We start from the raw sequence: 14,723 nt of genomic DNA on the forward strand, positions 1-14,723 counted from the left end.
CAAGTATTTTTTCTCTGTTTACTTTTTGTATTGTTAGTCTGTAAAGTTTCTCACTCAAGTCTTAACAGGAGACCAGAGCAAAAAACTAAACTGTGGCTTATAGACACTCAAAACCCTGTACGCATTTCCTGACATTGTCTCTTACAGTATCTGCAGGTATCTGAAAATGTCTCTCCCTGGTAACTTGTGTATCCCTTGTAACTGATTGAAAGAGGCAAAGATACCCTCCCAGTACAGATTACTGATTGTGCAAAACTGATTGTGCACCTGTTTCCAAAGTCTAAATGTATTTTCTAGAAAAGATGGATTGCCTACAGTGGGTGTGATAGAAGATAAAGACTTCAAATTAAAGTATAGTTTAGTAGCCGTCATACATCGACTTATCAATGGGCAGGGAAGACAGCAGTAAAGCTCCTATACAATAAGGCTGAGAAGCTCCAGCTGCAACCACGTGAGGGGACTGCTGTTGTCAGCTAAGCAGAATGTCATGAATTTTATATGCGAAGCCCAGTAATAGAACAGGAAATTTGGAAGCACTAACCCTCACTCTATTTTAGACTTGAAAAGATGTTTCCTAGCAAATTCTATGTGTTTTATTGCTCCACGAAAAAGGTAAGATGAGTGAATTCAGGTTTTTAAAAAATGATTTAGGAAGGAACATGGGGAGATTTTATAATAAGTACAACCACTTGGGCAAAATTATCATCTTTATAGCATAAACTCTACCAATGAGTAATATAGGGAGCATGTTCCAGAACTGTATACTTGACTGAAGCTCAGATATTAAAGGAGAGAAGTTAGGTTTTAATAGAGAGGAACAGCTGAGTACCCAGATAAGTGAGCTTCTCATAAACTCTGTCTATACCATGCTGGATGGGAGGTTTTGTAGCCAAGATGGGTTACTCACATGTATAGGGATTAGTTTACTTTTATTCAGATTCATCCTATATCCAGAGAAGGACCCAAATAACTTAATTTTGACAAATACAGCAGGAATAGTCTTTTCTGGCTGGGTGATGTATAATAACACATTATCAATATTATAACCAAAAACGTTGTAATTGGATCTTTACATATGCTTTCAGCAAGGGGGCTCTATTACTAAGGCAAATATCAATGGAGGGAAGGGGTCTCCCTTAGCACTAAAACCTTAGAAAAGTGCTTGTGTGAATGGGTGTAATTGAGTGAACGAACGAGTTGTATAAAGTGCTTTGAGTGCTCAGAGTAGAAAAGCGCTACATAAGAACCATTCCATTCACCATTTACAGAGTAAACCAGAGCCAATTACTCTGTCTTATCACCTTCACTGATGCATCCAACATCCAACTGCAGAGTCTGCAGAAAACTCCTGAAGATGGCAGGTCACTGTGCAGCTGCTGAAGTCTTATGGTGTAGAGGATGAAGAGAAAAGGGGAGTGGATGGTCCCTTGTGTTGAACATGCACATATTTTGGCCTTACTGTCAGGTATTCAAACAATCCAGGACACAAGGGGCATCCAGCTGCATCACTGTCAGCTTATCACCCAAGAGGGTCGGCCTGACGGTATTGAATGCAGGCCTGTAATCCTGAGGGCGACTTAATTTATGCTTCAATCTTAAATATGGTCAACATAACTCAATTAATGGGCTATGTACCAAAGGCATTTAAGCTGGTAGTAATTAAACCACCAATATACAGTACCAGGCCAATCTCCAACCTTCCTTTTATCTAAACAATTCTTAAATGAGTAGTTGTAAAACAGATGCCTGATGATCTGCAGAAGGAGGGTTTATTTAAAGAGTTTCAGAGCTCATGAAAGTACAGAAACACCTTTAATGAAATTTACAAAGAGATGTTCATATGACTTCTAACAGTGGACTCATCTTTGTGCTTGTCCTACAAGACCTTAGTGCAGCATTTGATACCGCTGACCATAATATTTTTGTCATGGTCCTGGGCCGTGTTGGCCCAGTATTCTTAGTTCTCTTGTATTTTTGTATTCAGTTCCCTGTTTAGGTTCTGTTTCCTGAGTTACCCTGTTATGTTGTTCCCTGTGTGCTTTCCCTTTGTGACTCTCACCCCCTGTGTGCCCCTCTATGTATTCATGAGCCCTTGTCCCCTTTCGTGTTTTATTCCATGTTTTCCCCAGCCCGTTATGTCTGTGTTTTCCCCGTGCTCTCTCCTCCTGTCTGAACCTCTGTACTTCCTGTTTGACTCTGCCTGTCTCCCGTCAGTGTTATGTTCACCCCGCCCTGTCTCGTTATGGTTATCTGTGTCAGCTGTGTTCCCCGTGTGTTCCCACTTTCCTCGTTAACCCTCTGTGTATTTCTGTCTGCGTCTCCCTCTGTTCGGCGTCGCGTTCTCCCTCATGTTGTGTGGATCTTCCTGTGTCTACCTGCGAGTGTTAGTTTACTTTTCCCCAGTTTAGTTTTGTATTTCCTGTGTTCTGCCGTGCCAGCATTAAAGCTGTGTTTCTCGAGTTCATCCCCGTGTCTGTGAGTTTTGCATTTGGGTCCTCCTCCTGCTTGCCACACAGCGATCCATGACAATTTTATTATAACAATTAGAGCATGCTGTAGGATTTAACAGTAATGTTCTGCAGTGGTTTCTTCATACACTAAGGTTAATTATGGAGTTCCACAAGGTTCTGTGTTTGCACTAATTCTGTTTACATTATAGGTGCTTCAGTTAGGCAGTATCAAAAACATAGCATTTTCACTGCTATGCAGATGATGCCCACCATATATATTCATGCTGCCAAATTACACACATGTACAGCCTGATGCAGGGGTGTCAAACGTACAGCATGTGGGCCAAAACCAGCCTGCTGGATGAATTTTGAAATATAAAAACAAAAAATCATAAAAGACAGGAACTCAGAATTTGTAACAAAATGCCATTCCTAAATCGTCCACACGGATGTTAGTCAGAAGAGAGGGGAGCACTGTGTTAGTCAAAGGGGAGGAGCGCAATGTTTTAACTAGAAAAATTTGTATACCCTGCGAAAATGCTGTGTGGATGCCTCAACGCTGAAGATGTCTGCTGAAAAAGAGGTGAATCAGCATAATTTCTACTGAAAAGAGGTTTTTGCTGAAAACAGCTGAAAAAACTGGAATTTGTGCTGAAAATGGGTGAAGAAGCTAAAATCTGTGTTGAAAAGAGTTAAAAAAGTTCAACTGTGAACTGAAAGTATTGTTGCCAAAAGCGGGATTTGAACCCGGGCCTCCTGCCAAAAACAACCGAGAGAGCACAGACTTTACGCCTGTGGGTCCACCTCCCCTGCAGCGGCACTGCAGACCACGCCCTGCCACACACATCAAACACGTAAAATAAATATTTATGCACTTTTGCATTTACTTTTTATTTTTTGTTATTTTTACACAGTGTTCTGAATGATTAACAATGGTCTACAGCCAATCTTGTGTATTATTGGTTGTAAGATTCAGATAACTATTTAATAAAAGGTAAATATTTTATATGAGAGCAAGAAAGAAAAGTATATCTTTGTGTCCCCCTTTCCCTGTTAATGCCCTACCTGGTCCCCTGGCAAAGGCTTTGCTAGATCCGCCCCTTCACAGTTACCAGCTATCAGCTACTTAGAAAAGGATCCTGGTGTTATTTGTCTCTCAGAAACAGTTTATAACTTCCCTTCAACTCATTCATGTCACCTAAAAGGTAAACCTGTTTCTCCATCACCTGTTCAGCTCTGATGATTCAGTAAGGACATCTCCTGGTTTCGACCAGCCCTTTTTTACAGCTGTGGCTCCAGCAAACATCAGCTGATACTAGAAATTAAAATCAAATGAATTCTAACAACAGCTGATCAAGCTTAAACGTGCTGCTGTTGTTTAGCGCAATAAACAAACGAGAGAAAAGCCGATCATTGATCAGTTTCATGATTGAAGTTTCAACAGGCGAGAGAATGACAGGGGAGGCTGTCATAAAGTTCAACATCAGTAACTTAGCGCGCACACAGCTGTATAGAAACTCCGTCATGCTAGCTAGCAGTAAGTGATTGTAAAAAGTCAGCACAACGAAAATAAACTACACCTAAACTCGGTTTATATCTGACCCAAATAGAGTGCAGTTCATAAGTTCTTACCTGAAATTCAGTTAACCTGACGCTCCGACCAGCAGCCGCCTGCTTCTCCTGCCTTCGGTTTCCCTTATCCACGATTGAGCTCCGTGTTAGCCACCACCGGTCAATCGGCGGCCGCCTTGCCGCCTCGCATGTGTCTTTCCCCGCATGCCCTTTCTGTCATACACCAGTGGCTAGCTGCCCTCTCTTGTAGCTCCGCGTTAGCCACCACCAAGCAACTCAGTTAATTTTTCCACATCGACCAGCATCTGGACAACCACCTTTCACTGTTTATACCATTACTAAAATGAATAAAGGAATCATCGGCCCATATATACGTAGACACAGACTATTTGTGAGCGATCGGGGGGTGAAACGAGTGTAAGCCGCCTCACTGAAAGCCAAGCCTGGGTGCTTTCGAGCGAAGCGGCGCTAGCCGGCTAGTAGCAACATTGTGAGAGAACTGTTGCTAATATGGGAAGTCTTGATAAAACGAGCAGATATTTGAAGTTTACAAAATTACATTCTCGCCTGAAAATATCTTAAATGTTTATTTTGTGACCTAGAAACACGAATAAGAGGAATATAAAAACGAGGTGGCAGCTGCCATTTTTTCACTCAGTAGAGGCGTGCTATGAATTGTGGGATATGGAGTTTTCCACCAAGCATACTCCCTTTCGCTTACCGTAACTATTCAATGGTTCGTGCAACCTTAAAAATGCCAATGGCTCCTGAAAGCAGCGATGCCGTGCGCGCCGTTGATATTGTCATCACTACGGTAATCCAAATAAGGGTAGACAGGCCGTACTACTCCTGACATACCACTAGAGAGAGCCAGCACACCACAAATGAAGTTTGAAATCTGTTTCTATGGGGCCAAAAGTTGAATCTTTCCCATTGGGCCTAGAAATGGGTCAAATTTGCACTAAAATCGAAATATTTAAAAAACTATAAAAGTCATAAACACCAAAAGTCATAGGATACTAGTCCAGATCCAGCCGCACAAAATGATATAACATATGTAACCCTTGTCTCAAAACTGGGTCAGATAAGCGCGGGAAAATTTGAACTGAAATATTAATATTTAAAAAACTATAAAAGTCATAAACACCAAAAGTCATAGCATACCATTCCAAATCCAGCCGCACAAAATGATATAACATATGTGAACCTTGTCTCAAAACTGTGGGGCGAGTTACGCGGCGAAATTTAGGCGGAAGATGGAGAATAATAGTAAGAACTAGAAAAATTTGCATTTCCTGCGAAAATGCAGTGTGGATGCTTAAAGCTGAAGCTGCATGCAAAAACCAGCTGAAAAAGCTGAAAAGTTGCAGAAATTGTAAAAGCTTTTCAGAAGCAAAAGAACTTTGCTAAAATGGAATAACTTAGCAGAACTGCAATATCTTAGAGGAAACATAATACTTGGCAGAAATACAATTATATAGCAGAAATGCTATATTTAGAAAGAAAAATATAATATAGTAGAAATAGTATGATTTAGCAGAAATACTGTATTTAGCACAAGTACCAAAAAGTAGCAGAAATACTATGATTTAGCAGAAATACTATGATTGAGCAGAAGTACTAAGATGTAGTAAAAGTACTTTGATTTAACAGAATTACAATTATGGAGGAGTAATACTTTAAAATGGGAGAAATAGCCTAAAGGGAAGAGTATTTGTGCCATGGAGTGTTAACAAGAATGTGAGGTCCATATTAGAAAAGCTGGTAAAATCATAAAAGTTTGCAGAATTGTAATAAATGATGAATATGAATTACTGGTCTGTGACAGTGTATTAATTTGTAGGGAAAAAAACATGTTGACCAAGGTGGAATCGAACCCACGATCTTTGGCTTGCAGACCCGTGTCATTACCAACTGCGCCACTGGGAAAGAGAGCAGCCGTTTTGAAAAACAGGGTGATGAGGAGTCAGAATTAGATCGCGGTGAGAGGCGAAAAACGCCGTTTTTTGGAGTTACAAAACGTTGTGTAACTCAAAAACTAGGTGGACTAGAAGCATAATTCTTGTACTGGGTGAATCAGCGGACTTTGGTGTACTTTAACTGCGATTTTCATTGCTCTATGTACATCCGTCGCTGAGATATGACGAGAGAGGAAACTGAAAACCTCAGATATGATTGGCTGGCTGGGAGGCCGTGCAGGCCCTGATCTGTATATTTGAATGTCTGAGTCCTCACAGAGGATTGGCTGCCTGGCAGAAATATATAGAAATAGTATGATTAAGCATAAACACTACATTTAGCAGAAATACTATATTAAGCACAAATCCTATAAAAAGCAGAAATAGTATATTAAGCACAAATCCTATAAAAAGCAGAAATACTATATTTGGCACAAATCCTATTAAAAGCAGAAATAGTATGATTTAGCACAATAGTAATAAGTTAAACAGAAAAATCGGAAAAGCAAAATGGACAGCTGAAAAAATGCTGAACATGCTGAGGGTCCCTCAAATATACTTGTTAAATGAAAAAAATCAACAAAAAAAATATATAACAGCCACACAATCAGAAATATGTACACATAAGGAAACACACATGCACAGAGAGACACACACACAAGATCCAATTCAGTCAACCAGTCTAAATATATTGAATTTGAAGCTTAGAATGAGGTCAACCCATTAAAAGCCTTTCTCTCTCTCTCTCTCTCTCTCTCTCTCTGTCACACACACACACACACACACACACACACACACACACACACACACACACACACACACACACACACACACACACACGGAGAGAGAAGTAAGTTTCTAGCTCAGTCAAGCAGCCTTGGAGCTGCTGAATTTGAATCCACCAATCAGAGAGCCTGTGCACTTTTTCCCGCCAAAACAGGTGCACGCAGCACAGAGAGACACAGGATTTTTGCAGTCTATTTCTCATAATGACAACTCCCCTCAAACAAATGACCATAATTTCCTAACCGTAGGGGCTAGAACGGTCATTCTTACACCGTTTTGTTCAGAAGAGATGGGGGAATCTTAAAGTGTTGACAATTTATCATTAAAATATGAATTATTAAAGATAATTGACTTCTAATGCACCATAACTGAGTAGAGCAAAGCAAAAACTGCCTTGACTTGCCCTCAAACAACGCTTTCTAACTCTAAATCTATTTGGAGTATCAATATCATTCTTTCACCGTAAGAGACAGCAGGCTTTGGTGAACAATCATGGAAATTTTCAGGTCTCTGTGGAAATCCATTAAAAAGATATGACGTGAGAAAAAAGTGGTTCATTTCCAGAGTTTGAAATCTGAAGAAATCTGAGCGAAGGACGAATTTTCTACCCTCAAACAAGTCCAACTCATTTCAGAACGGTAATAGGTGAGAAAATAATTCTTGAATTGTGAGCGTCAGGAGTGTCTGAAGATATACTGGGACAAGCCTTATGTCTTAACTTTGCTTCGTTAAGGAGATATGACGATTCGAATATGCCTCTCATTACAGAAATCAAGCGGTGATTTTGAACAAGCTCTCCATTGACTTTCTATGGAGAGTTTTGCGACTTTGTGTTGGTCTGAGGAGATTTGCCAAAATTCTATAAATCCCACAACAATGATAATGACATTTTCGGAAACCCAGCAAAAATACCTACGTTTTGATGTATAATTTGTGGAAGTTGAGTGAAAATTGAGCAAGTAGCAAGAAGTTGTTCGGACATGAAGAGAAGACTGCAAAACCTTCAGTGGCATACTGGAAGCCAAGTGCATAGCAACCATAACAACGCATGTATTTTGTGAAAAATCACAATTTTGCAACTGAAAACTTTAAGAGGCAAAAAATTTTACTGAAAGGGTAAAGACAGAGAAATTTTTGCTGAAAAGTGGTGAAAAGAAAATGTTGCCCTGAGCAGGATTCGAACCTGGCCCACCAGTGTAAGTGTGCCTCTTGGCATAGGCACACTTAACAAAGTATAAAGAGAAACAGGAACTCAATAGTGTGGATGTCTTTGAGGCATCCACACAATTAGAGTAAAAGAAGCAGCAAGTCTGCCACTGTGAACAGCAGATGGTAGCAACACGACTTCTGCAAATTTGGTGTAGGCTACCTTATTCCCTACTCACCTTGACACCCTCATTAGCCAAAATGTTTTTGTCAAAAAGGAGAAAAGTGGATAATGGGGTGTAGGGTTTTCCAAGAGAAATACACGCTTCCTATTTATTCATACAGACCTGTGTGCTTTGAGTGTAATCAACAAGTGTGTCTGTGCCTAAGGAATATAATATTTATATAATATATTCACTATAAGACTCATCATGGTAGAAAATACAACATCTTGCGAGGACAACTGAGGAGAGAGGAAAAATGAATTGCTGGGGGGTCAATTATTACCCGGAGCCGAGAGGTCAGTGAAGCAGCAGTAAAAGCCACCTATGTAATTGTTAATGAAATAGCATTAACATCAAAGCCGTATTCCGACGGTGAGTTTGTTAAAAGATGCATGACCAAAGCTGCAGAACTCGTGTCCTGAGAAGAGACAAGCATTTGCCAACATTAGCCAACAGCTGTAGGATCTTGCATTTCTGGTGGATATTACAGAGCACTTGAATATTCTGAACAAAATGTTCCAAGGCTGCAAAAAAGTTGTCACACAGTTTTATGACAGCATACGTGCATTCAAATTGAAGCTGACTTGTGGGAGACACAGCTGTCAAGTGGTGACCCTGCACAATTCCCTTGCCTAAGAAAGGTATGTGCAACAGGCATTAATGGTGACATTAAACAGGATAAAGACAAGATTGCAGGATTGCTGTGTGAGTTTAAGAAACTGTTTCAAATTTTTGATGAACTCGAGACAGAATTTGCAGTTTTTCGCTTACCCTTCACACTCAAAACTTCTGATGTGCCTGTCGAAATCCAACGGTTGATTTGCAATGTAATTTAAAGGACAAGTTTGCCTCAATAGGTTTGGACACATTTTATCAATATCTTTTGCCAGGGTACCCAAAATTAACAGCCCTGGCTGCAAAAATGTTGTGCATGTTTGGGACAACCACCTTTGTGAAGAAGTTTTCTCAGTAATGAACATCAATAAAACAAAATTGCACTCAAGCCTCACACATAAGCATCTAGATGACATTCTAAGATTGACTGCTAGTCAAGACATGACACCTGATATTGATGCACATGTGCAAACTAAAAGATGCCAAGTTTCAGAAGCAAAAATAAAATAGCCCAGAAATGACTAACTCCTTTAAAATGTTGCTTCAGACACAGATTACACTTAAAGAAAACAGTTCTGTGAAAATGAATTTTTGCTGTAGTTAAAAAATATTAAATTTAATGTAAGTCAACAGCTTCACTGCGAAAGAGTTTGGTTTGGTGGACTCCTATTGTTCATGCAATGCCATGAATTTTAAAGTACAATACTACATTTTCCATTTCCCAATGTTTTTGTCTTATAGTTATGTTTGTACTTGTGCAAACACTTACTTTAAGAAATCAGAGGTTGTTATTTGTTTTCATATGTTTTGTAAAAGGATATTTGATTAAACATGGAGGTTCTTTAATGTACTACTTCTTTGCAGGAAAAAAAACATGGACTTATTATTATTTATAGGTAATTATGTTATAATTGTACTGCTCCGGCTCTATGTGGCCCCTGAACCAAAATTAGTTGGTTTTTTTTGTTTGTTTGTTTTCCGCCTGTCCTGTTTGGTTCTTTTGCCATCAGAATTATTGTCTAAAGGCAAAGAAAGATGCCCAAACCAAAATGACTGGCTTAAAGACTTAGAGACCCTCATATCCTCTAATTTTCTGCTTCTAAATTCAAATAAAACTTAGGGTTAGTGTTGTATTGTCTACTTATTGTCCACTGATCTATAATCTATCTATAATTGAATATCATCTGCAAGGGATGTCCTTAAAGGTTGATAAAACATGCCCAAGGGGGAGCAAATATAATAAGAACAACAGAGGCCCCCAAACAGAACCTTGGGTTATACCAAAATGGACTGGATAAAGGGGAGATCTGTACTTTAAAAGTAGCTACAGAAAGGGATCTGTCATATAGGTATGAAGAGAACCACTCCAAGCAGTTCCTGATACCCCAATCAAGCACCTCAGCCTGTTAAGCAGAATATGATGGTCAACTGTATCAAAAGCTGACGTAAGGTCCAACATGAGCAACATAGAACAGTTACTCTTGTCACTCTGCATCAAAATGTAATTTCATACTTTTAGAAGTGCTGTTTCAGTTGAATGTGACCTAAGAAAACCTGACTAAAAGTAGTCAGAGCAGCAGTTCAATGGTTGACTGCAACCTTCTCTAATACCTTAGCAGTAAATGGAAGCTTGGAGCTGGGTCTATAACTGCCAATGAGAGAAGGATCCAAGTTGTCTTTTTTCAAAAGTGGGTGGATGACAGCATTGAAATAAGTAGATAACTTACCACAGGCCAGGACACATTTAGAATATTGAGCAAACTGGAACAAATCCACTGCAAGACATTTTTGAACAAAGATGTACTGTAGGTGAAACATCCAGGGAGCAAGAAGAGTCTTTCATTGTACCAATAAGCTTCACTAGACCAAGATAACAGGCTGACTGGTGTGGGAACCATCAACACAGATGCTGAGGAAGAGATTATTTCTTACATTTTTGACCTTGTCAACAAAAAAGGAAAGAAAACACTGACACTCCTTATTTGACAATATAGGAGCAGTAAGTGTAGCAGGAGTAATGATGCCACTAATAATGCTGAATAACAACTTATTATTACATGTATCGAGGAGTGGCCCTAAGGGTACATCAACATTCACCATCTTACAATGCTGTGAATGCAGCCAAGTATAATAGGAATATATGTAAATTAATTTCTCTATAGACTTTCAATTTTTCTGCAGGAACACTTTAAACAGCGTATATATTCATGGACCTATGGTGAGGACTGTAAAACTGTTAATTAAGGCTGGCTGATAAAAGAGCCCCTCTCTTATCCCCTTTAGTAAAGGGGACCTTACTGCGGACCGAAGCAGCCAGCTTTATTTTTTACAATTATTATAGATGTTTTAAGGCTGTAAACCCCTCACTACACACTTTCTACACTTTTCTCAGACAGGCACGAACATTTTCACACTTTTCTCTCTTGCTTAAACACTCTCAAAGTTCAAACCTTCATAGAAAAATAAGTCCAGTATTAAAGAATGAAACCAAAGGCACCCGCAGGTGCCGTTGACGGTGCAAAGCGTTTTGTTGACATTGTTGTGTTCGTTGGGGAGAAAACTTACAAACATACAGTACAGCACTTCAGAGTCACACTGTTAGCGATCGAAGATTTATGTAAATTTGACAAACTGAACCCATTCTGTACTGTACAGGAGACACAGCACGAGATTAACTGACAATGGTCTACAGCCAATCAGGACCAGAGTTGGGCAGTAACGCAATACAAGTAACACGTTACTGTAATCTGATTACTTCTTTCAAGTAACGAGTAAAGTAAGGGATTACAAAAATGGTAATTAGATTACTGTTACTTTCCCATAACTAAAACCGTGATTTTTTTTTTGCGAGAGTGTCTCATGACAATGTAAGCGAGTGCAACGTTCGTGGCAACAGCTGTGTGCAGATGAACAATGGATAATATATATGAGTGCGGAAGAGAGTTGAGCGTTTAAAGCATGGAAGTACTGACCTTACTTTGAGTCTGATTCCGTAAAAAGAAAAACATTAGCGTCCGCTGTTTACTGTGTGGGGCAAACATCTGCCTGCTATACAGGTGAAAATAGAGCAACAGGACCGCTGAGTCTTTGATTTTATTTATTTTCTGCTGTGTTTCACTTGAATTTATTTGAAAGACTGAGTGTAAACCCCAAATTTTTTTTATTTTATGTGCTGTAATGTGCAGAAAATAGGTCTAAATGTTAAACAAATTTCTTCCTGTCAGAGAATGTTGCATATAATTAAATTTTTGCTTGATGCATAAAGTTAAAAAATTAAAACTAATAAAACCAAGCTTTAAAAAGAGACTTTTCCATTTGATTACATTTCATATGATGGATTATGCAGAAAAAGTAGAATTGGGCTGAAAGATGTATTGCTTTATTACCTATTCAGGTTGTAAATCGTGTTTTTAAAAAATAACTGAGTAACTAGGTAATTAATTACTTTTGAAAATAAGTAATCAGTAAAGTAACGGGATTACTTTTTGGGGAAGTAATCAGTAATTAGTTACTGATTACTTTTTTCAAGTAACTTGACCAACACTGATCAGGACACAGAACACAATGTGCTGTGAAAAAAAAAGAAAAGAAAAAAAAGCATGCAAAATTGCACAAAAAAATCTGTGAAATAACAAAGCTGCAAAAGTTGAAATGCGTTATAGCGAGGGACCACTGTAGTGTGTTCTCTTCAGTGGCTGCCCGTTAAATCCAGAATTGAGTTTAAAATCCTTCTCTTCACGTTCAAGTTTTTGAATAATCAGGGCCCATTTCATCTTTAGGAATTCATAATACCTTATCTAGTCATTTCAGAGAGTGAATTATACTCAACAGAGCACTTTACTGTCAGACTGCTGGCTTACTTGTGGTTTCTGGGATAATTAAAAATTGAATAGGAGGCAGAGCCTTCAACTTTCAGTCCTCTGTAAGGTGGAACCAGCTCCCACCTTGGATTTTGGAGACAGACACCCTCTGTTTTTTTCAAGATTAGATTTAAAACCTTCCTTTTTTCAAGGATATAGTTAGCACTGGATCAGGTTACCTTGAATCCTCTCTTAATTATGTTGCTATAGGCCTTGGCTGCTTATTTATCCTGTATTAATAATTACAAATGAATCAAAATTGCTAAACAGTAAATCAAATTTGTTTAATAATTACATGCATTCAGGACTCAAAATAATGGCTGAAAACCTGTGTAGAAATTATATTAACATGACATCAAAATGGATAGTTTTATCTGACATAAAATGAAGTGATAATTCAGGTTGACATAATGTTTTTAAACCATAACTTTTAATTAGGGCCCGAGCACTAAAAGTACGAAGGTTTGATATGCTCATTGTCAGGAATACGCAGAGCAATACCTAGTGGGAACAGGAAATGTCATGTCTTTCACTTTGATATACTGATTTTCACAGGTTCATGATGGCCACCTCAAAAGCGGTGAATATTAACATCCGTCCCTCATGATGCTTCAGTGAGAAAATTGTGAGTTTAAACTGAACGGCGCACCCTGGTGGCATGGCGGTTCACCGTGAAAGACGAAGTAGCTTTTGAGGGGCTTAGAAAGTTTAAAAAGTCTTGAAATTTTGCCCACACCTCTAATGTCGTGAAGGCTTTCTTGTTATGTGATCATTTCCATGGAATATTGCAAAATGGCTCCACAGTGCCCTCTATAAAATTTTAAAACATCAACCTCTGCTCTGTTTCATCTACGAGTCTGAAACCTGGGAAGCTTATGGAAGGATATCAAGATTTACAAAAAAGTATCTTGGAGCAATATCCCAAATCCAACAGGAAGTCAGCCATTTTAACATTAATGTGTAATTTTGGCGACATTTTCCCTTCTTTTCAGGTCTCGTACTTTGACGAACTCCTCCCAGGGATTTCATCAGATTGACTTGATCTCCAGTGCAGGGAATCTAAAGAGCTTTGTGATGTTAAATTGCAAAGCTTTTTACGTTCAAGGAAACGGGTGGTCACAACGGCATGGGGAGTTTCAATCACTTGCCAAAAAGCAGTAATCTGCTGTCACTAAGAAACACAATGTCCAACCTCTCCCAAACTTCATAGGCATGAGTCGAGAGTCAAGCTCGGAAATATTTGATATGCCATTCGTCAGTAATGGTTAGAGCACCACCTAGTGGGACGACTATACTCATCATTGAACGAGATGAAATTTTAGCTGGTGGTTCTACGCATGAATTCCATCAATGCTACATCAGATCGGACATGATGGGTGTAGGTGTTGGACATGGTTCGATGTGCCAGGGTGCGAGGGCCCACTTAACGCTGCTTGCAGCTTTAATTTTAACTATTTATGTCTTGAGGGTGTCTAATTCTAACAACCCTTAGCCCCACAGATGCCATCTGCAAACCTTTATAGATATACATAGGTCTAAAAAGACCTTTATAGGTAATTTTAGAAACCATTTACTAATATTTTTTGTAAATTGTTGGCCATGACTACAAGGCTACAAAATAATTTTATTTAAATTTTGGCACAGTTTTAGTATTAATACAGGTATTTTATCCATCTTTTTATCTACAGTGTAAATTAGTACTATTGAACATTCAACATTTAATTAATCAGAACTTTGACCTCACATTCCTTTAATTTGTCAACAGATTTTAGGATATAAAGATGTGACATCCCCAACACAGCGGTATATTGACAGCAAGGTAATACGAACACAAACAGAGGGGGAGTGGTTATCCTTTGATGTTACAGAGGCAGTTAGTGAATGGCTAAACCACAGAGGTGAGTACATTCTGTCCCATCAGTATTGCCTTTTCCCAATTGTTTATGCTTTGTGTTAAATAACTTCTCATTACTTTTGTTTTTCCATAGACCGAAACAGTGGATTCAAGATCAGCCTGCACTGCCCATGCTGCACTTTTGTACCATCAAATAACTACATCATTCCTAATAAGAGTGAGGAGCTGGAGGCACGATTTGCAGGTTATTTGAAAAA

At 38.9% G+C, this 14,723-nt stretch overlaps 1 protein-coding gene across 2 annotated transcripts in view; it reads left to right on the forward strand.

Annotated features, from left to right (window-relative positions):
- The window catches only part of tgfb2 (transforming growth factor, beta 2), a 44,365-nt gene that overhangs the window by 23,582 nt on the left and 6,060 nt on the right, over positions 1–14,723 (forward strand). For both annotated transcript variants that reach the window (XM_004560088.5, XM_004560089.5), the window contains 2 exons: positions 14,377–14,509; positions 14,600–14,710. In XM_004560088.5, the coding sequence (XP_004560145.1) occupies positions 14,377–14,509; positions 14,600–14,710 (244 nt within the window). The remainder of the gene's footprint in view (positions 1–14,376; positions 14,510–14,599; positions 14,711–14,723) is intronic.

This window comes from Maylandia zebra, linkage group LG11, assembly GCF_041146795.1.
Source record: "Maylandia zebra isolate NMK-2024a linkage group LG11, Mzebra_GT3a, whole genome shotgun sequence".
NCBI classification, from domain to species: domain Eukaryota; kingdom Metazoa; phylum Chordata; class Actinopteri; order Cichliformes; family Cichlidae; genus Maylandia; species Maylandia zebra.